At 50.6% G+C, this 21,543-nt stretch overlaps 1 protein-coding gene and 1 long non-coding RNA gene across 5 annotated transcripts in view; one reads left to right on the top strand and one right to left on the bottom strand.

Moving 5' to 3' along the window:
* Positions 1-4,107: 4,107 nt before the first annotated feature.
* Positions 4,108-13,376, top strand: BCL2L11 (BCL2 like 11). Of its 3 annotated transcripts, none has more exons than XM_074166918.1 (3): positions 4,108-4,483; positions 9,462-9,574; positions 13,287-13,376. In XM_074166918.1, exons 1-3 carry the CDS (start codon positions 4,126-4,128, stop codon positions 13,374-13,376), a joined length of 561 nt encoding a protein of 186 aa, XP_074023019.1. In that variant the 5' UTR covers positions 4,108-4,125. The 3 variants fall into 3 exon arrangements, with proteins under 3 accessions (XP_074023019.1, XP_074023010.1, XP_074023001.1); XM_074166909.1 differs by lacking the exon at positions 13,287-13,376 and having other exon boundaries at positions 4,126-4,251; positions 4,396-4,483; positions 9,462-9,664; XM_074166900.1 differs by lacking the exon at positions 13,287-13,376 and having other exon boundaries at positions 4,126-4,498; positions 9,492-9,664.
* Positions 8,729-21,543, bottom strand: part of LOC141477663 (uncharacterized) — a 24,967-nt gene continuing 12,152 nt past the window's right edge. Inside the window, exons 4-5 of one of the 2 annotated variants that reach the window (XR_012463710.1) lie at positions 19,677-19,862; positions 10,205-10,742 (exon numbers count right to left, since the gene is read on the bottom strand). This is a non-coding gene — a long non-coding RNA (uncharacterized lncRNA). Of the gene's footprint in view, positions 10,743-19,676; positions 19,863-21,543 lie in introns of both variants that reach the window. The other variant, XR_012463711.1, reaches the window with a different exon arrangement.

Below are 21,543 nucleotides of genomic sequence, written 5' to 3'. Positions count from 1 at the left end.
CACCTCCCCTCTAATTCCTCCCTTCTAGTTTCCACCTGGGAGACAAGAAAACACCCTATGACTGGTGGCATTTCTGCAACACAGACGCTGGTGAGTCCAAGGGCAGCTTTGCTAATTGGATGTTAGTGCATGCTGGTACCGAAGGACAAGGGCTGAGATGTGGCATCCTCGACCAAGTGTCCCCAGGGGGCTGGGGGATGGATGCTGCGGGGACCGAGGCAGCAGCAAGAGGAGGGTTTGCAAACTCCACCTCTCTCCATCTGTGTCCACTGACAAGTACCGCAGTGGACTGATGAAAATTAGATGACCTTTGGGATGTCACTTTGGTGCAAATACCTCTTAGATGGTTCACAACAATAGGAACGAGGACAAAGTCAAAATAGATTTGTTCCACGAGGCTGGTGCTGTGATTCATTTTGGGGAAAATTGCACTCAGAGAAAGGAGGTGAAGCCGGTGGCTGTCATGGCTCTCCAAAAAATCATGGGCACGTCTGAGCCCTGCAAAAGAGCCAAAATTGCTGGCTTAAATTTAGGTGTTTGAAAGGACAGGCTGTTCTCGCACAACGCTTTCCCCATCACCTTTCTGTTCACATGAGCCACCCACACAGAAACCAAAATGGACGAGGAGGAGAAAATAGACGCAGCATCTGCCTGCTGGCCCTGTGCCCCCAGCAGCCCTCATGCCTCTGCAAGCGACCCCCACGTCGCTCTGCCCCAGTGCTGGGGGCTTCTCAGGATGCTTGTTGGTCCCTGACGGGGGGGCAAAGCCTTGGGTGGCTCCCAGATCCCAGGGGAAGCGCTGGGAAAGCAGGTGGTCCCTTGCAGAGGCCCACCAGCTCTGTGCCATGGGTGCCACTCCTGGGGGGCCAGGGAAGGAGGCACAAGCCTAATTTTCAGCCCCGCTTCTGCCTCGCTGGTGGGACCCCAGTGTGGAAAGATGATGGCACTGCCAAGCTGGCGGGAGGGACCCTCAAGCCTTTCCCTCCTGTTCCTGGTCCCTGACTTCAAAATTTTCCCTAATGAGTTTTCCTAATGAATTTCTCAAAATATTTTTTTCCCACACAAACACCCACAGGTCCTTTTCCTTCCCATCCCGTCAGAGCGGCACAAAGGGGATGGGAACAGAGCTGCCAGAGCTGGGGCATCTGCCGGGAGGGCAGCCAGGGATGCTCCTGGCTCCAGGCAAGATCAGCGTGTTGGACCATCCCAGGCCCTCACACATCTGCCACGTGCCGGGGCTGATTTTGGGGCTGGACAAGGTGATTTCTGCCCTGGACGTCCTGCAAAGGATGGTTTACAACCTGGCCAGGGCCACCTTCCTGTCTCTCTCCGATCCATTTTCGCAATCCAGAGAAAGTACAGTGGCAGAGGTGCCAGTGCCAGTGGACAGAACAGCATTCACCATGGAGGGCAAGGTCACCCCAAAAGCCAGGACCACATTTATCATCCAGGCACTCGGGCAGCGCGCAGCCCTGTCGGTGTCGAGGAGGAGGTGTTTGGGCTAACGAGCCCTGTTGAGGCCAGCGGGGACTGGAGCCGGTTGCCCAAAGGTTTGCAGCAAAGCCACCCCCTGCAGTCTTGGCACTGGTGGCCTCGGTGGCAGGGCAGGGGAGCCCCAGCCTCGGCTGATAAAGGCACACCCTCGCGGCGGCAGCTGTGGGACAAGATGTCCCCAGGCGCTGCAGGCTGCTCGCTGAGATCTCGGCTGGCACAGCTTGCGTGCAGCAAGCCAGGCTGCTTCACCAGGCTCCTTGGGGGTTTAGTTTAATTTCCCCAACAAAATTCCATCCCTTGCAGTGGAGGAAGGCGAACAGCACCAGCCACCCCTGGAGTTAGCAAAGGTGTTGGGCATTTGTGTTTTTATAAGGGTGTTTGTTGACTCGCGCAAGAGCTGGGTGTCGAAGCAGACGCCAGCGCCGTCCTCGGGCTCCACGCAGAAGTCGACGTTTGCACAGCAGCTGGGGGCAAGGTGTTGGAAGGTGATGTCCTGGCCAGAGTACCCCCTGGTTTTGGGCCGGTGAAGCACCAGGCACCGCTGCCTGGTTGGGGACACACTGGGTAGGATGGGGGAGCCCATGTGTCCCCCCAGCACCCGCTCCATCAACAAAGCTCAGCCCCTGGGGCAGCTGTGCCCACTCCTCCCCCTCTGCACCGCGGTGGACGTTTATCCTGCAGCTGGTGACGCTGCTGCTGCTCAAAGGATGCCCCAGCTCCCGTCCCTGTGCCATGCTGGGGTGTCCCCGGGTGCTCCCCCAGCACCATCCCCTTCTCCAGCCAGTGCCTTTATTTGGAGCCTCATCCCGTGTCCCGTGCCACACACCAGCACGATGGGCCCGGGGGAGGAGAGGCAGACGATGGAGCGGAGTGGCCCCGGTCGCCTCCCTGCGCTTCCCCGACGCGGGCGACGGGGCCGGAGGAAGCTGTGGTCGGTAGCTCCTGGCTGCCAGGGCGCAGGTTTGAGTTAGTCACCACAAAATAATATTGTGATTGCTCATGCAAAACATATCGTAAATGAGGCTTCTGGGTAGTGTTTGGGTTTTTTTTTTTTTTTTCTATTTTTTTTTTTTCTTCTACAGTAAAATTGGGCTCCGCCGAGTGGCACTGGTTGCCAGGGCTGCTGGCCTCCCTCCGCCCCAGGACGCCGGCGCTCCGCAGGAGCCAGGGTGGACGCCATGCAGCCACAGCCCCAGCGAGGTGGGGAGCAGGGGGTGGCAGGGGGTGCACGCACGCGGAGGCTGCACACACGCAGTGCGAGGGGTGCAATGGGGGGGTGGTGTGGTGCCGCGGGTGCACCGGGCAGTGTACGGAGCAGGGTGTTTTTAGGATGCAGGGAGAGTGCACCATCAAGGGTGCAAGGGGCACTGCGTGCACTGTGCTTGGGGGTGTGTGCAAGGAGCTGTGTGTGTGTGCAAGGGGCTGCCTGTGTGCAAGGAGCTGTGTACAAGCATGTGTAATGCGTGTGTGTGCACGGGCAGTGTGTGTGCATGGGGCTGTGTACAGGTGTGTGCAATGTGTGCGTGCAAGGGGCTGCGTGTGTGCACAGGGCTGTGTGCATGCATGTGTAATATGTGTGTGTGCAAGGAGCTGTGTACAAGCATGTGTAATGCGTGTGTGTGCACGGGCAGTGTGTGTGCATGGGGCTGTGTACAGGTGTGTGCAATGTGTGTGCAAGGGGCTGCGTGTGTGCACAGGGCTGTGTACAGGTGTGTGTAATGCTTGTGTGTGTGCAAGGGGCTGTGTACAGGTGTGTGCAATGCGTGCGTGCAAGGGGCTGCGTGTGTGCACAGGGCTGTGTACAGGTGTGTGTAATGCTTGTGTGTGTGCAAGGGGCTGTGTACAGGTGTGTGCAATGCGTGCGTGCAAGGGGCTGTGTGTGTGCAAGGGGCTGTGTACAGGTGTGTGTAACACGTGGATGCGCAGAGCAAGCACACGGACATCAGGCTTGCACACAGTGCGTGGTGCACGTAAGGGTGTGCACACACATCGGGGTGGGTGTGCAACGAGGTACGCGTGGGGGTACGTGTACAGAGCCAGCATGTGTGAGGGGCGTGCGTGTGGCGCACGGTGTGCACAGTGTGAGGGGGGTTGTGTAAAGGGACGCACGCGGATGTGCCTGCGCGGCGTGAGGGGGGTGAGGTCGGGGCGCGCGCAGGTGTGACTGCAGGAGGCGGGTGTGCGGGCGCGTGAGCGCACGGGGCAGGGCGGGCGGGGCGGCGCGGGGAGGGAGGGGCGGGGCGGCGCGGGGAGGGAGGGGCGGGGCGGGGCGCGGCGGCGCTGTAAACACGGGGCGGGGCGGCGGGGGCGGTGCAGGGCCCGGGGCAGCGCCGGGGCAGGCCCGCCGCGCACACCGCGCCAGCCCGCGGCCGGGCGCCAGGGTCCGCAGCCGCCGGCGGGGAGCACCGTGAGGGGAGGAGAAGGAGGTGCAGGAGGAGGAGAGGGGGAGTGCGCGGGTGAGGCCAGGCGGGGGGCGGCGGCGGGAGCGGCGGCGGGGGGCGGCGCGGAGCGGACCTGCCGCCTCAGCACTTTCGGCAGAACAATGGGGCCGGGCGGGGGGGCGGGAGGGGCCGGCGGCGGCTCCGTTCCTCCTCGCCTCACGCCGTCCCGCTCCGCCCGCAGGCAGCCCCGATGGCCAAGCAGCCCCCTGAGGTGAAGGCGCAACGCGACGGCGAGGGCGGGCGACTGCCGGCGGCGGAGGGGCCGGGCCCGGCCGCGCAGCTGCGCCCCGGCGCTCCTGCCGCCCTGCCCGGCTCCGCCGCCGCCACGGCGGGGCCTTCGCCGCGGGGCCCGCCCGCCAGCCCCGGGCCCTTCGCCACCCGCTCGCCCCTCTTCATCTTCGTGCGGAGGTCGCCGCTGCTGTCGCGCTCCTCCAGCGGGTACTTTTCCTTCGACGCCGAGCGCAGCCCCGCGCCCCTCAGCTGCGACAAGGCCACGCAGACCCCCAGCCCGCCCTGCCAGGCCCTCAGCCACTGCCTCAGCGCCATGGGTAAGACGCCAGGGGGTAACGGGATGATCAGAGGGCACGGGACCGGCCCCCGGGGCTCCCCGTCATCCTCTTCATCAGCAATACCTGTCCGCTCCTCACCTTGTTTGTTTTGCCTTCAAAAGATGTAGAATACAGCGGTTTATAGCTGCACACCTGCAGCAACGCTTCTTGCATCCCACCGTGTCGGTTTTTGGGATGATGGCTGTGATCGAGCGCGCTGCTGCTGTGCCGGGGTGGCACCCTGCCCTGCTGCTGCCCTGCCCGGGCGCCCACCAGAGCTGCTGGACGCTTGTGAAGAGCCTGGAGCCCTTGCCAGGGCGAGCCGTGGGGTATCTGGGGGGCTGGCAGCAGGCAGCCTGGCTGATGTGGGGCTGGCAGCGGGCTGGATGCTTGCCCTGGCAGTCAGGGTGTGGGATTTTTGCAAGCTGGCTGGGCCTGCCGAGCAAACATGCTGCTGAGGAACACCCGCTTGTCCAGCACTTTAAAAAAAATTACTACTACTTTTATTCTTTTCTGGGATGTGTCAGTCCCTGCCTAGGGAGGAGGGGACAAAGTTGTTCAATCCAGCTTCCTAGTCAGGGCTCACTTCTGCAAGGCTTTATGTGCTGCTTTTCTTCAGGGTTTGTGTGGTGCTGCGAGGTAAGTGACTTCTCACTCGCTTTTTCCTCCCATTGCTTCCTCAACAAGCCACATGGTGTCATAGGTGCTGGGGTCACAAAACTCCCGCTTGTTTTGGTGAAACCTGAAATTGGTGCTTGAAAGCAGTGTGGTGGCAGGCAGGCGTGTGTTTACATGTGGCTTACCAGGTAGGACTGGGTTGAAGCCTCTAGTGGTGGGGAAAACATGCCCGCTGGAGCTGCTTAAGCTATCCATTAATGCCTTTCCCTTCTCGGGATTAATTCCCCTTAATTGGAGGAAACCTTTTAACTTCTGCTGGCCAAAACTGGGGAAGGTGGGAGCGAGACAGGTACCACATTGGTAGCACTCCTCAGGAGATAACAGACACCAATTCCAAGCTTTACATGATCAAGACCTTTTTTTTTTTTTTTGTCTTCTCTCTGGTTAATGGCTGTGGTTACAGCTGCAGAGGACTTACTGTAATATGCCCTTAGGAAAGATTTTCTGACATTATTGCAGTAATTACAGCTTAATGCAAATTTCACAACCTCGCATAGCGCAAACACACATGGCACAGGCAGGCAAGGATGCTGGGCTTCCTCAGCAGGGAGAGCTGCAGCCGTTTTAGCAGTGAGTGACTTTTTTTTTTTTTTTTTTTGGTGGTCCAGGAAGAAATTGAAGTTTTCCCTGATTTTTCTGAGCTCCTGCTTTTTCATTGCTATAGGAAAGCTTTTGAAATGCTGGTTTCACTGGAGCCTTTGTTCTGTTATTGTTGCTAGGGGCATCATCCTAAACAGCTATAAGCAAATGGAAAATACTCGAGCTATTTAAATGGGACCCTTGGCTACTCTCAAGCGCAATTAAGCTGGGAGTGCGAAGCTGTTTTATTCTCCAGTCAGGGACTGCAACTCCCAGGCTGTCACTTATGCATGGCTTGCCTTGACAAAGGGCTGTGGGTTTGCTCTGCACACCTCTTCCTCAGTCCCCTTGCCTTGGCAGTGTCCTGCCGGATGTGTGCCGTTAAGTTTTCCGCACGGAAACGGGTCAGTCCCTCCGCAAGGAAGCAAAGGGTATAATTTTTTTTGTTGTGTGTTTAGGTGCTGATTTTTATCTGTTGTAAGGCACTAACTGCGGGTGGAGAGATGGAGAGTTTCTCTAGTAAGCATAAGCATGTGGCCTTTAATAATAATAATAATAAACAGGCGTTTCCTGTAAGCAAGAGCAGTTTGTGTGCGATAGGTCCTCTCAGCTTCTCCTGTGGGCAGCGCTGGACTGTTTCCAAGGCTGGTCAAGCAGAGCAAACTCATGCTCTGCCCTGAAGCTGCCTCTTCTAAATCTTATAAAACCTTCCCCAAAGTTTTCAGTAATGATGGCCCAAATCATAATTAAGTGCTGAAAGTGCCTCTGCCAGACAAACGAAGGTGGAGGCAGCCCTGGGAAGTTACAGGTTGCCCGCGGGTATGCGAGCTGGAGGAAGATTTGTTCCGGGTATATGAGGTGGTGGGCAGTGATGCTTTGAGCTGTCTTGCTTCTCTGACAGTGCAAGGAGGTACAGCCAGCCACCTCCAAAGCCATTTTTTGGGGGGGGAAATGAGATGAAGTCAAACAGGGGGATGTTCTTGGATGGGGAGTGGGAAAGGTTGCAGTGCTAGCTCGGTATGTTCGTGAAGATGCTTTTGGCGATGAGTAGGAGAGGAGCAGGGATGAGTTTATTCATATGTGCCAGGGAAGGTACAGAGGAAAAAAGATGAACCTGCTTTTTGCAGAAGAGTGTGGCAGGCGTGGTGGTTGCCTTTCTGGGAGTGCTCGCCGTGAGGTCACCCAAGACAAGAAGCCCACCCTTTGGTGGGGTTATATGAATTTTAGACCGATACTTCAAGTCTTTGGCTCTTAGCAGGAGCTAAGAGTTGAGTTTTTTGTTCAAAGAGTAGCTCTGTCCAAAGGCACAGGAGTGCAGGCTTTGCACGTGGGTTTTGGGGATGTATTTGGAGCAGGTGCATGCAAGTGCTCTGTAAATGGCTTTTCCCAGTGCTGTTTTGATCCCTGTGTGTTTTCCTGCACTGTAGAAGAGGGGAGAGAAGTAGCATGAACCTCTCATAGCATGTGAAGGAGGTCCCCTGGGTGTAGTAGGTGAATTTAAGGGGGAAACCTTAAGCTAAGAAGCTGGCAGTGTTGTTCCTGTTGTGCTCGTTTCAGAGCTGCTGCCATTTTCTTCCTGAGCTTCATGCGCAGTTCATCTGAAGCCATCTTCCAAGGAGATTTTCTGCAGGGGGTTTGGATTACCAAGCCTGGTAGGTGGAGGTGCAGTTTGGGTTTTTTGTTTTGTTTTTGTGTTATTTTTGGGGGGGCGGAGAGGCTTTTTTTTGTTTTGTTTTTGGTTTTTTTTTTTTTTTTTTTTACTTGTAAGCAGAGACTGCAGCATCATCGTGCCGGTCCCCATCTGAAGCATCCTGTGGGCTAGAGAGAGATGCAGACATCCTGGGGGTGCCTTTCAGTTTTTCCCCATCCCCGTGGCAGCCGTCTTGCCGTCAGTGGTGGGTACCAGCTTGTGGTATGACTGGGGGCCCCCCGAAAGCACCTCTGACGGGTTTTGGGACCAGTTATGACTGGACCCTTTTGTCACCACTGTTCAGCAGTGACACAGAAAGTCCTTTCTGAAAACCTCAGCCCAATTTCACTCTCAGCCACCAACCCCAGCCTTCGTCTCTGGAGTGGATGAGCTCTTGGGTTGGGTATAGTGCTGGGGCAAAGGGAAAGGATGGAGAAGGAGTGATACCTCTCCCCATGCAGTTTTCTGTGCATCCCTGGATCTCTGCGTGTTTTTGTCCCTTCTCTTTTTTTTTTTTGGGTGTTTTCTTTTTTTTTTTTTTTTCTAGCTTAGCTCTTGCTGGGAAAGGCAGTCTGGGGCCAGCTCTGGTGACGGTGGTGGGATTTTGAATGATCACCCCGCCCCAGCTGAAATCCTGTTTGCGTTCCTGGAGCTTTGGGGTGGAGTATTGCGAGGGCTGTGCCATGTTTCATTCAGCAGAGAGGAAAATAAATAAGCTGGGGCCGTCCTTGGGCAGGCGGTGGGTACTACTGCGCTACTACAGCATGAAAACAAAACACATCCTTGAGCCAAGTAGTGCTAGTTTGGCTCAGAACTGTATTTTCCAGTCAGGTTGGAGCCAGACTTTTATTTAAAAAATTTATTTTTTTTTACTGCCCCACTAATCCTTTGAGTATTTTGAGATTGGAAGCTATGTCTATTCCCTTGTGATTCCTTCTAAGCTGTCGTGCCAAAATGCGCTGTTTTGTTTTGTGCAGTGAGTTTTTTTGGGTTGTATGGGGTTGTTTTGGCTTTTTTTTGTTTGGGTTGTTGTTTGGTGTGGGTTTTTTCGCCTTAATGGTCTGATTCTTGCTCAGATCCTATGCTTGGGTTTGCAGGAGGGGAAAGGTGGCACAGGTACCACACAGGGTCCTGCCTGGGTCACAGGTTGCTCCTTTCTCCCCCAGCTATTTAGGGGATTGCGTGGTGGCTTTATCACATGTCTAATGACTTCTTAAAATGAAGACTAAATTCGCTATCTGTATTACAGTATAATTGGTGCACTAGCTCCTTTTTTTTTTTTTTTTTTTTCCCTTTTACAAGCCAGTACTGTTTTCTTGCATTGGGTTTATTTTCTGCTAAAGTGCAGGAAGATGCTGTTTGAGAGGTGAGCGTCCCGGTTCCCTCCTGCGGATGGAAAGTCCCTCAGTTTGCTGGAAGCATGGTTTCTCATCATACAAATCCAGTTGTGGCTTTCTTCTCAGTACGACAAAACCAATCATTTTCATTTTCTCATTGAGCACTTCAGAACTGTTTGGGGAAGAAATGTGAGAATTCAATTAAACTATCCAGACGGAGGTTTTCTTAAGGTTAGAGAAGAAGTTGCTGATGTGCCTGCAAGAAAAGAAAATTATTTAGAAGGGGGGGGAGGGGAATAGAAGGTTTTGCTAGTGAAAGAAATTGTAGAGTGGCATCTCAGCATTTCTTCCTATTTAAGAAGGGACCAGTGCTTGGATGTGCCAGAGTAGATGCTCCTAAGGGAAGCCTATAATTAAAAAATGAATTAATAAAAGCCTAATAATATAAAAATAATAAGGAATAAAAGCCTCTCCTGTGATGCACATCTTGCACAACGAGTCCCACTTGCACTGCATACCATGTGCAGGCCCTAGCAGCCTGGCACCTGCGCAGCTCCTAGGAACTGTATTTAAAAAAACTTAAATAGTAATAATAACAAAAAAAATAGTAGTAGTCCATTGGCTGTTGCCAAGTTTAATAGAGTATTTTTTTGTTGTTCCTCTGTTTCAACTGCTCCATTTTTGTTCTGTTCAGCTTCCCGGTGGCAGTCTCACTCACTAGCAGAAGATGTACAGCCTGAAATATGGATTGCACAGGAGCTGCGGCGCATTGGAGACGAGTTCAATGCCTCCTATTGTCCGAGAAGGGTAACTTTCATCTTCTTACTTTCCATTTCTTTACACACGGTCTCTAAAAGGGAAAAGCTTAATCATCTCTGGAAACTAGTTCTGCGGTAAATGTTTCGTTCACTCAAATGTAGAAAAGGATGCGCGGGTGGTTGTGTTCGCCTGGACACAGGCGAATTGCGCTGCCTGCGCTGGCGAGTCATCTGCTGCTGCAGCGTCATTAAATCAATTAAAATAACCTTTCAACTGGGACTTGAGGTTTTCGGGTATGAAGTTCACAGTATCTTTTGTAGTACTCGGGGCCCATAAAGCGTGTTGCTGGATTGGGACTGGACCTGACAATAATGAGGAAGAAACCTCTAAAAATTGAGGCAGAGAAAGTTTGGGTATGTTGGGGTATTTTTGGGGATGGCGTTGGGAAGAGTCCCTCTGGAAGTGCTGCCTGGCCGGGAGCTAGCGAGCGGTTGGATTCCCACTATGGTGTTTCTAGAAAAATGGCCAGGGAGTGAATGTAGTGGGTTTCTGTGCCCAGCTCCCAAATTCCTGCTGCCAAGGATTGTGTGCATGGAAGTGTAGCTGCAGATAAGAAACAGGGAATGACTTGGTCTGATAACTGCCTTTTCTTATAAAAGAATCTGCCAGAGCTGTTTTGAAACATGTATTTATAAGGCTGTAAACTTTCTCACCTTTGAGTGTTGCAACAAAAATAGGTGGCATTAATGCAAAAAAAAAAAAAAAAAAACCACCAACAAAAAAATCCCAAAACAAAACCAACCCAGAGACATGAAGTAACAGTGTTTTCAGAAGAGTATCATTAGCGATTACTTGCTGCCGAACGTTCTTGATGGCTGCATGTCTGTGCATGTGGTTTCTGATCCATCGATTCGCCCTTGTGCTTGTCTGTGGGAAGAGGAGTCAGAAGCATGTTAGGTAGCAACATTGGTGATGAAATGCTGACTGTCTGGATCTTTATCCGTCCTCCCTCACTTGTGAGTCACTCCTGCAGTGTGTTTCCTCGCTGCTCCCAGGGTCTGTTTGGCAGATGCCTGTAGGCAGGGGCTCTCCCCCCCCGCGAAATGCTTGCCAGGGTGTTGTGATCTGGCTCCTTCTACACAGCTGCTCTGCACTGCCTTGCTGGTGACTTCTCCATTGGCTCTATTTTCTTTCCCAATGCCCTGGCTCTCCTGACCTGCAACGAAATGGAGATAAGCTATGTTTTATCCTGAATCCAGAACATGCATCTTCCGACCTCCCCCATCCAGGCTGGTCCCTCGTGATGCTTTTTTTTTTGTCGTTTAAAGGACATCTTTTCAATGAAAGGTAGGGACTAAGCCAATCCTAGTGGTGTTCAGAACACTGAAGGCACCTGGTAGTGGTGAACTGATCCAGAAGGGCTAGCAGAAGCACAAAGTGGTGTGCCATCTCTTCTCTCTGTTGGCTCTTATAGTGGTGCCTTAAATTTGGAGCGCAGGCAAGTCCTTTGAGCGCCTTCTGGAAACAGGTTTGAGATGAGCAGGAATGTCCTCCCCACATGATCTTGTGGATGCTGCACTGGGTGGGACTTTTCATGTTGGAAATCTGTGCCAGGCATGTTGCCCTGTCCCGTACAAAACCACGATCCATGCTTCCTGGTGGGCAGCATAAGAGGGCATGAATTTAACAGGGGGCTGAGGAGGGGCAGGAAAAGACTTTTTTTTTTTTTTTTTTTTTTTTTTCCCCCCCCATGGGTCCAAGAGAGTGAGTGGGAAGTTGGCAGCGGGACAGGGTGCAGGTGCCCAGTCACAGAGCATGGTGCAGGTTTGCACAAGGTGGTTCTCAGCACCATGGCTGAGCTTCCAACTTTCTGCACAAGGGAAAGAACTGAAACACAGAGTTACCTTGTCCTGCTTGCTAGATGACACAAGCAGAGGCTGTCATGCATGACCCTAAAAACAGTTTGTACGTGGCTTAATTGGCATCTGATGAATTCTCACTTGATGTGCCCAAAAACATGGAGATTTCAGAGCACTTAAGCAATTGGCATAGAATTATTGTCCCTGATGCCCTGCTTTGTAGAAAGATATCTTTTCCTTCTGCAGGCGGTCCAGCTGCTGTGGAGAAAAGGTGGTCTCTGCTGAGCTAGAGCCCTTTGGCAGGAGGGGTAGGTAGGACACCTTGCTGGCATGCCTGGCTCTGCTGCTTGCTGGGGTTTGCCCTTTAAGTGTGAGGTTAGAAATGAGGAACTGAGAGCCCTGCCAAAACACACTTGCTGGGCAGGTCGGAGCTGTCAAATGGGTCGGAGCCGCGTGTTCCCCATCACGTTCCCTATCAGTGCGCCCTGCGCATCACCCCCCTGGGGACTGTTCCTTGGGCAATACAACGGGGAGTCAGACAACTTGCCATCCAGCACCTCTTTGCCCCAATAAAGCTTGTGGGTCTGGCAAGTGGAGGTGGCCATGGGACCCTCCAGCCATGGAGACCAGCTCCACACCGAGGCTTTTGCCAACAGAGGATGCATCGCTTGGCCAATGTCACATGCCCCAAGCTTTGCTGCCCACACCTGAGCTGTCTGCAGAGGTGGAAAATGTCTTGTTTCAACTCCCTATTTTTTTTTTATACCTCTTTATTAAAGAAAACCTAATTTTGGCATTTCTTTTCCATCCTTCTCCAAGCCTGTTGGGATTTTTTCTTTTTTTTTCCTTGCTCTCTGCTGTGTTGGTGATCAGGCAGTGTGGTGGGCTTAGTGTTGTGCTCATGAGGGCAGCTCCCTGGTGGGTAAATTCAACTCGTGCGGGGACCCAGTGCCCTGCTGGGAGATGCTTGGGCATCATCTCCCCATGGCAACCACGTCCTGCTGCAAGACTGCCTGCGTTACACCTGGTAGAGGGAAAGGCAGTTTGCATATTGGCATAAATGGCGTAATTTCTCTCTCGGGGGCATGCACGGGCATGGTTTTACTGCACTACATATAGCCCTAATTGGGTTGCTTTGGGATGGTATAGAGATGGACAGGGTGGGATGTTTAGGCTGTTCATTCACCCTAAAAAAAAAAAAAAAGGGGGGGGGGGGCTTAAAAATAAGTGCTTGTTTTTGATTGCTCCTTTTTCTTTTCGTTGTGTGCTGTTGTGATCCTTTGCTCCAGGGGGGAGTGTTTTGCTGCTGTGTGCAGCATGCCGTGTTTTGTGAATGAGGTGGTGCTTACGCCTGGAGCGGTCTGAACTAAAATCCGTGTGTTGTCACCACAGGCGAGGACCTATCTGTGCAGAGACCAGCGCTGCTGTCCCCGCTGAGGGATTTTTATATTATTTATTTTATTTTTATATTATTTATTTTATTTTTTCCTCTCAGCCTTTCCACCCTGTGATTTTTAAACCCCCCTGACTGTGCTAGCAGGGCTTACTGCTCCTTTGTCATGTTTCAAACCGGCCGGCAGCATTGTGTGCCTCCTGTGTCCATGCACAGGGACTTTCATGTGACATCCCTGTTGACCAGCGCTGTGGTGGCTGCCTTTAAGGCAAATGTGGCTGGGAGCGGGCAGCTTCAACCATTTGAGTATTGCAAAGCTTTTTATTGAAGGAAAACATGAAAGGTCGCAGGGTTTACTTTCTTTCTTCATAAAATGCTTGATTTCACACCTCTGAAATACTTGCGTGGCACCGCACAAGGTGTTTGTAGCACAGGGGCTTCGCACTGGAAATAAAAGTCACAGTCTTGTTTGTTTTTCTTTTATTATTTTTCTCACCTTTCGTTATAGGGTTTCTTGGATAACCAGGCGGGAAACCCCCAGATTGTCATTTTGCGCCTCCTGCGTTACATCATCCGCCTCATCTGGAGGATGCAGTGAGCGCCAGGCGCATCCCTACGTGCGGGGACTTGTTTACTTGTTGGGAAATCCCAGGGAGGATGGACAGACGGACAGATGCGGGGCTCCCTGTGCTGACCGACTCCTACCCTGCCTCATCCCCAGGACCTGTGGCGGGGGCTGTCAGATGAGGGTGGACATCCCACACCGACCTGCTGGAAATCTCCGATGCAGGACTTTGTCAGAGAGTGGCGTTTACTGTGTTTCTTTCAACTCTTCTTATTTTTTACTTTTCTGATAGAGTCTCAGAGAAAAAAATTCAATGGCAATGGAATAATGTTTTTGTCATCGCTTCTGGAAACCTGTCGGCTCATCTGGGATAAACCCTGCAGCGGGGAAAAGGAAAACCTGAGCCAGCTGATGGGCAGAGCTGCCTTAGTTTGCCTCGCAGACCTTGTTGCAGAGACTCGTGGAGCTCTCCCCGCTCCCTTTGCCTCCTGGGCATTTGCCCACAAAAAAAGAATGGTCATGATGGAAGAAGGGCAGAGGGATTTAAATCAGCACTTCTTTTACCTGTAAATACCTAATGCTACCCCAAATCCACCTTCATTTGCATCATGCAAGTAGCCTATTTCCTGCTGACTGATTTATTTTTTTATATATATTTTTTTTCTACCCTCTGAATTTCAAGACTTAGCTGTCAGACTCCCGGGGTCCAAAATATCACAACCAACCAAACAAAAAAACAATCCACCAGGTTGCCTTTTTTTAGAAATTCTTTCTATAAAATGTGTGAAAACGCTTTCATATTGTACTATATTATATATAATATATAATGTTGGTGACTGAGTAATTCAGCAATAAAACGTTCTTGGAGGCAGGTAGAAACAGTTCCCAGCACACTGCAGCTTTGCACCTGGAGACAACAGCTTCTGCTGCGTAATTTCAGGAACTGGTTTAAGTCATGGCTTGTACCTTGCTGTTGAGGGTTTTTAAGGTGCTGGATATTTTTTTTTTTTTTTTTTTCCTGGGATCCTCTCTATGTTTGGATAGGACAGCCTGGAGCAGGGGGATGAGCGGGACAGGACTGGCGGCATGAAGACTCCAGATGCTGGCATACAGGGATGCAGCTGGAAGAAGCGCCAAAGGATGCCAGTCTGGTACGGATCCATCCAGGGATTTGCTGCATGGGGCTGACTCCCCACTGACTGCCAAGTCTCCTCCCTACCTGTCCCTGTTCCCCTGGGAAGATCTGGCCAGGTGCTCAGTGCTGTCCCAGGGCATCTCCCCTTCCACCTGGAGACCTCGCAGCCTTGATGGAGGAGCCCTTGAGGGCTTGGCAGAAGCAGCAGGTCTGTACTCCACATTGTCTCCAGTTCATCTCACGGGTGGGCGGCTGCTGCACGGCGGGCGCTTTCAGGGGGGGTGGCTGCTCTGACCACCCCCATGTCTATGCACAAGTGTACCCCTGTCTGCCTCTGGAGCTGCCCCTTTCCTCTGGCTGGTGCAGGTGGTCCTCAAACCCACTTCCAAAAGCCACGGTTTTATTTCTGGTTTCACCAGCACCATAGGAAAAAAAACAAACCCAAGCCCATGGTAGTGGTTTTTCCTGCAATATGCATGCAGGGAGCAGCTGTTGAGTGCCATGTATGACGATTAGTGTTTTTAATGATGGATAAACTGTACAATCTGACCTCTACGCACTGGCTGCCTGTGCCTGCTGGGTAGGCGAAGAGCCGTGGTGTCAGTGTGGGGCTGTGTGCCTCCGATTGCACTACTCTGAAGGATTACGGAGTGACTTTTAATTTTTATTTTAAAATTTTTATTATTTTTTTTTGGACCTGCAAGATGAGCATCGGTTGCAGGAGTTGGCCTCAGCTGCAGGAGCAGGGGATGTTTTGGACAGGGTATTTTGGAGAGGGCGCTGTGGGAACCTTTGCACTGGTGGAGACTGAGTGTTTAAAATACCTGGTGAGCTGCCCAGGGCAGGCTCCTGCTCCTCATCCCCTTGGTTTTGACTCCCTGTAGCTGTACTTTTTTTTTCTGTAGGGTTTATATAGAAAACCCTGGCAGGATGGAATTGTGTGGCTGTTAATAAAAGGAAAAAAAAAAATAATAAAATATTTGGCAGCAGAGGTAGAAACCAAATGAGCTTTTTTTCCCCAGTTGTTTCATCTGTTGTTGGTGGATGAAATGGTGCTTTCAGGTCTTGCAGCCTCACAGCATCCCAGCACTGCGCTGCCCAGAATGTGTCCCTTGGAGTACACCAAAGAAATGCTGAGCACTTTACCCCATCCTCCCCACCAGGCCACCACAGCCAATGACGGAGACAACAATTATATTAATTCTAAGGGAAAAAATGTCAGGGTATTGGCACCATCTGCCTGGGACTTCTCCACAGGAGATGTTCCTGGCCAAAAGGTAGGCATAGGAAAATTAGCCCTCAAAAAACAGGTTTTGCCCCCATAGAGTTGTGAGGTTTAGAGGGAAGAAAAACAAAAAGCCTTTAAACAAAAGAATGGTGTTTTTACATAGGGATTATGCTCATTTTAGCCATGTTGGCTGATTGCTGTGGGTCATTTTAAGCATAACCTGTGGTCTCTGTTCTACCAAAAGAATGTGATGAAGAGTTTTCCTTGGTTGTGGGGAAACCAGATTTATTCTTGGGCGATCTCACATGATGTGTTAATGCTTCTCCTCTTTTCCGTAACTGTAAATACCTGAATATTTATTAGAGTAGGGCACCATATTATTTTCATCATCTGAGCCAAATATCTGTGTGCAATGTATTTCCTTTCCTTTCTCTCATGTAAGTTTTGTACAGCTTATAAATAAGTAAAAAAAACCCAAAAAATCACTTTTTTTTCTAAACTTTTTTAGAGTTAACTTGGTAAATACTGTAGATTCATTTTTTTCCCCTGTGTACTTAATGCACTCTACTGTTCCATAATGCTGTAACTTGTAGAAATGTTGTATATTTATTTTCTGCTTATTTAAGTTCCTGAAAAGATTTCCCCCCCCACCCTCTCCTCCCTGCCCCTGCAATAAGTGATGGATCACCTTCTAAAGCACTGTCTTCTCCTGGCAGTGCAGCCAATGTGGTTTGGATAATGAGATTTATTATTTTTTCTCAAAGTGCCTAAGTCCCACTATCCAGTAGTGATTTAGGCACATCAAAGACTTCAGCATCAGTGAAATTCAGTGGGAATTTGGCTTCTACGTCCCCATGACTTTTGCCACCCTCCTTTTAAAGCCACGTTTTCCTCCCTCGGCCACTTTCCCCAGACCAGCTTTAACATCAGGTACCGCCCAGCATACAGGGATGTGCTGATGAATCACTAACTCGTTTCACAGGACCCAGCATATGTAGCATTTTTACTGCAATTTCCCTGGCTTACTTGTGTTTTGCACTGATGAATTTTGGACAGGGTAATTGCCACTTTACTTGTGCAATACTGCTGTAAATAATTGCAGATCTTTTTTTTTTTTTTTAAGATGCAATCTTTTATGTTCTTAATATGAGTTTTATATGAATAAAAACTTTCAACTATTTGTTACGAGTACTGTTTTCTTTAGGGGCTCAAGCATCACCTGAGGAAGGGTGGGGGGGAGGATATTTGCTGCTTTATCACCAGTTCTTCCTGCTTATCTCCCATTCTCCCCTGGATCTCGGATGCAGGTGCGTACCCAGCATTTCCCTGTGCTCCAAAGTTCCTGGGACTCTAAAATGCATCTAAAATGTTCAATAAAGCTTTGTAAAGGTTTGTAGAAATGTTGCCTCCAGTGTTTCCAAACCCAAAAGCAGCACCTCTTGCCACCCCAGCTGGCAGTGTTTTGGTTGGGGGGGTGGGGGGTGTTGGTTTGGTTGGTTGTTTTTTTCCTATATTTATGGAGCTCTGCAGACAGGGGCTGCATCAACGGGCTTAAACCCAACTGTGGGGCACCCTCCTGTGCCATCAGGGCGCTCTCTGTCCCCACTTGGTTTTTACAGGTATTGAAGCAAGTTTGGGGAAGCGATGGGGGGGTTTGTTTTATTATTTGTGTGTTATTATTTTTTTACTTTATTATGTTATTATTTTGTATTTTATTATTTTAAAGTTGAATCAAAATCTCCTTGTAAAAATTGCCATTCCACCTTCCTTCTGCCTTGGCACTCCCCCCGGTTTCTGCACCCCTCTGGTGGCCAGGCGCCTGGGGGAGGGGATGCTTCCAACCCTGCCTACCCCCCCACGTACTCCTCTTGCTTTTCTTTCACTGCAGGTAACAGCAGATAACATCAGCCGTGGTTTGGAAAATGTTCTGGCGAGATCGAGATCGCTCCAATACGGCTTTTGGCATAAAAGGAGCAGTTAAGAGGTGATGGGAGAGGTCCCTAAATTAAGCAGGGGGGTGGGAGGAGTGAGCGTGGGATGGGGCTGGGCCAGCTGAGGCACACAGGCATGGCTTGGGTTGCTCCCCTTGGATCAGGGTGCGTGCGCTTCTTCTGGAAGACCCCAATAAACTGTTTTAAAGGCTAATAAGTAAAATAAGAGGATCAATATGGTTGTCATAGATGGAGGGAGAGCATTGTATGCCAAAAATGGGGTGGCAAGGGGAAGGTTGGACCTGCAGAAACATCCTGTATTTTATGAGATGATCACACCTGAGCGCCCGCATCCCTGGGCTGATGCTAGTTTCCCCCCTTCTTGCCTGGCATCCCGTTTAATTCCCATTTCAAAGGCCTGCAGTGATGCCCCAGGTATGAACCAAGCTGTTAAGTGTGGTTGCGACTTCAGTGTTTGATTTTTTTTTTGTTTGTTTGTTTTGTTTTTCTTTTGCTCAAAGGTGAGGAGCTGCCTGCCCATCCTGTGCACCAGACAGGGCAGGGGGATATTTTTAGCTGCTTTCTTCTGAAATATCAGCTGGCGGCTGGGGTTTGGGTTGTGTGACGCAACACAGTGGGACTGTGCGTCAGCGGGAAAGGCTGAAAGGCAGGAAGAAATAGGGGAAAAAGTGGATTGAGAAGTCCCCAGGAAGCTGCAGCCCACGCTCGGTGCCACTGTGCTGATTGCTCCTCGCACCCACCACATGAAATGTATTTAAAAACAAACCCGAATTTAAAAAAAAAAAAAATCTGGATTTTTTTTTTTGTTTTGTTCTTGTGTGTGTTTCAAATTACAGAAGTTCCTGAAAGGGAAGTTTATTGGTTTCAGGTGCTATTTTGGGGGCTTCTTTAACTCAAAAAAAAGGCTTGGCCCAGCCAAGTCTCTGGCATCTGCTGGCCCCCCTCTGCCCACGGCATTTTGGTCCCGTTGGCATTTGGGAGCCCGCTGGCCCATGCAGGGAAATTGTCACGTCTCATGCTCTTCATTTATCTTTGCTGTGACTCATGTTGGAAGGAGCTCATCATCTGCATGAACTCAGTGACCTTGGCGAGACAACAGGGAAGAGAAACACTGCCTCACTGGCAACACGCAGCCGTGCAGAGTGCTGATGAGATCTCGCCTCTGGGCACCTGGCCATCTCCAGGTCTATGTTGGCCATGGCCAAGTCAAAGGTGGTCATGGCCCAGGCTGGCAGCCATGGCCAAGAGCAAAGGTGATCATGGCTCAAGTTGGCCATGGCCTAGGTTGGCCATAGTGAGGTTCAGGTTGGCCATTGTCCAGGTTGGCCATGGCCAAGTCCAAGGTGGTCATGGCTCAGGTCCACCAAAGATAAATCATCTGGGTCCTCCTCAGGAGACAGGCCCTTTCTTTCTGTGGTCTTAAATTTTTACTTTACTAACTAATTAAAACCACATGTGATTTTGTGTTCAGGATGACAAACTTCCTTTATTCCTTGAAAAAGAAAAAAAGTAATAAATTTGCTCATGAAAAAGCTACCCAAAGGCCTCACGGACACAGAGCCTATGGCCAATGGAAGGAAGCCTTTCTACACTCATCCCCTCACTCGTGACTGTCGTCTTGTGCACACACTGTTGAGGACAAACAAGACCTCAGCCCAGCCAGACCAGCTCCAACCCAATCCAGGATGTTCCCACATCCCTTAAATCCTGCCTGCCTCAGGAATGATGAGCAACCAGTCAACAATGAGGTCCATGGTTGGGTGCCAATGTAGTATGTTGCACTTGCTGGGGCAGGGGCACACAAGCCAAAACACTCATCAGACATAGGCTGAACAGCCCATCTTTGGCAGAGCTGAACAGCCAACGGCTGCCGCACCACAGCCATCCAGTGCCATGGGAGTGACAATGCCGTACTGCTAGGTGCTCTCCCTCTCTCTTGCTATTTATTTTTTTCTTCCAATGACTCGCATCTGACCTTTCAAACACCTGTTCAGCCTTAAACAGCTAAAAATACCCACCGAACTTTGCATCTGATTTTCATACTGCAACAAAGCTCACTGTTTCCAGTGGGTTTTCTCATGTTTCTGGCAGGTTCTAGGATGGTCGACCTCTCCTCTGGTCAAACTCAGTGTAGATGGGGATGAGAGATGGCTGGCTGCAGGCAGGGTTGCACAGTCTGCCATGGTGCATGGCCAGGGAGGTCCCTAGAAGCAGAAAGGGGGCATTACAGATGCTATAATGGGGCTGGGCATATATTTATATGGTGTACAACAAGCCCAAGGATGGTAAGACCAAGAGGACCTTCCCGCTGCCCTCTGGGAGGCCTCTGCAAGATGCCTGCAAGCCACTACCACTATCCACCCTCCACTGCCCTTCCCACGCATCCCAAACCTATTCTGGGTCATTTCTGTGGATTTTTAAAATTAAGACCTACAATGCTCAAGCTATTCTGTAACAGCAGGACTCATGGGTTCTTCCTGCCGGGGACACCACTGTACCTACAAAGGCTTGTCCTATGGAGCCAAGAAGGCCTCAGATATTGCAGCAATGTCTTGCTTGGCTTTGCATGGCTCATTGGGGCTGGGGCTGGATAAGAGCAGGGACCCTAGTGGGGATACAGGGCCTTTTCTTCCCTCATTTGATGAATTTCTCTTTGCCAGCCATTTGACAGGCTCGTACATTAATTTTCCCAGAAGGGCGAGTGGGAAGCCTTCACTTCCCAGCCTGCTGCTAATTAAAACATGCTTCATCTCGGTGCGATCGTGGACATCGTACATCAAGTAAAAGATATTTTTTTACAAAGACATAATTATCTTGGATATTAATTAGGGGAAATAAAGTTGGAAGATGGCATGATAGCCATTCCCTAAGGGAAGGGACGCACACGGCAGCAAACCACAGCTTCCCTGAGCATCCTCGCCGCTGCTCATGCTGGCACATGGCTCCGGTGCTAATTGGCTCTAATTGGCATCTCTGTAATGGCGCAGGCTGGAGGATGGCAGGCGAGGAAGGAAGTGAAGAGTTTAGGAGCAAGAGCGAAGGGAAAGGGCCATGAGAGCTGCAGCTCTGCCTTGCTGCGTCCCGGCACATCCCCACACCATGGGATGGCTGTACACAGCCCCATGTTAAAAATATATAGGATTTTTCTAATTTTTTTTTTTTTTTTTTCTGAAACACACAGTTAAACCCCCTGAGCATCAGAGGAGGAGACGTGAAGGTGCTGGGTCCCCCAGACCTCAGTGTGTGCTGGTGGGCACAACATGCCAGCACCCCTCTCTCCCAGGGCCAGCAGTGGCAGCAGAGCCCTCCCGTCAGCCAGGGAGGGGGGGACAGCCACGAGCACCTGACATTAACATTCAAATTACTTATTGGCAGAAATGAGTTTAAAAATAGGTTTTTTATGATAAACAAACTAACCTCATACAGGAAGTGAGCTGCAAATACTAAAAACTGGTATGTTGTAAAAGAGCTGGTAGAGCACAGAGCTGCCCCACAGAACCAAAAAAACAACAACAAAAGAAGGAGTCAGGGGTTTTTTTAATATTTTCTGGCTTTTTTTTTTTTTTAAGTTTTCCCTCCTAACATAGGGAAAAGGGGAGAATTGAGGGGAGGAAGGGCAGGAGGATCCTCTGCTGCTGGGGGATGAGATAATTCTCTACTGGTGACCCCTAAATTAAAGGTAAAGCCTGGTGATGCGCAACAAGATTCGCGATGTGAACCCCGGGTTTTAGCGTGCCTGGACTTCAAAAACGTTTGCTTCTGCTGCTGAAAAGGTTAAGCAGTTTTCCTACCGAAACCCTGAGTGTGGGCTGTGAAAGAACATGTTAATGAAGAAAATTTCCCCAGGGCTGCTCTTTTATTATCACCAAAGCCATCGAGTTTCAG

Source organism: Numenius arquata, chromosome 2 (genome assembly GCF_964106895.1).
Source record: "Numenius arquata chromosome 2, bNumArq3.hap1.1, whole genome shotgun sequence".
Classification (NCBI taxonomy): domain Eukaryota; kingdom Metazoa; phylum Chordata; class Aves; order Charadriiformes; family Scolopacidae; genus Numenius; species Numenius arquata.
The sequence above is the reverse complement of the archived record's forward strand: the minus strand, read 5'-3'. Positions and strand labels throughout refer to the sequence as shown.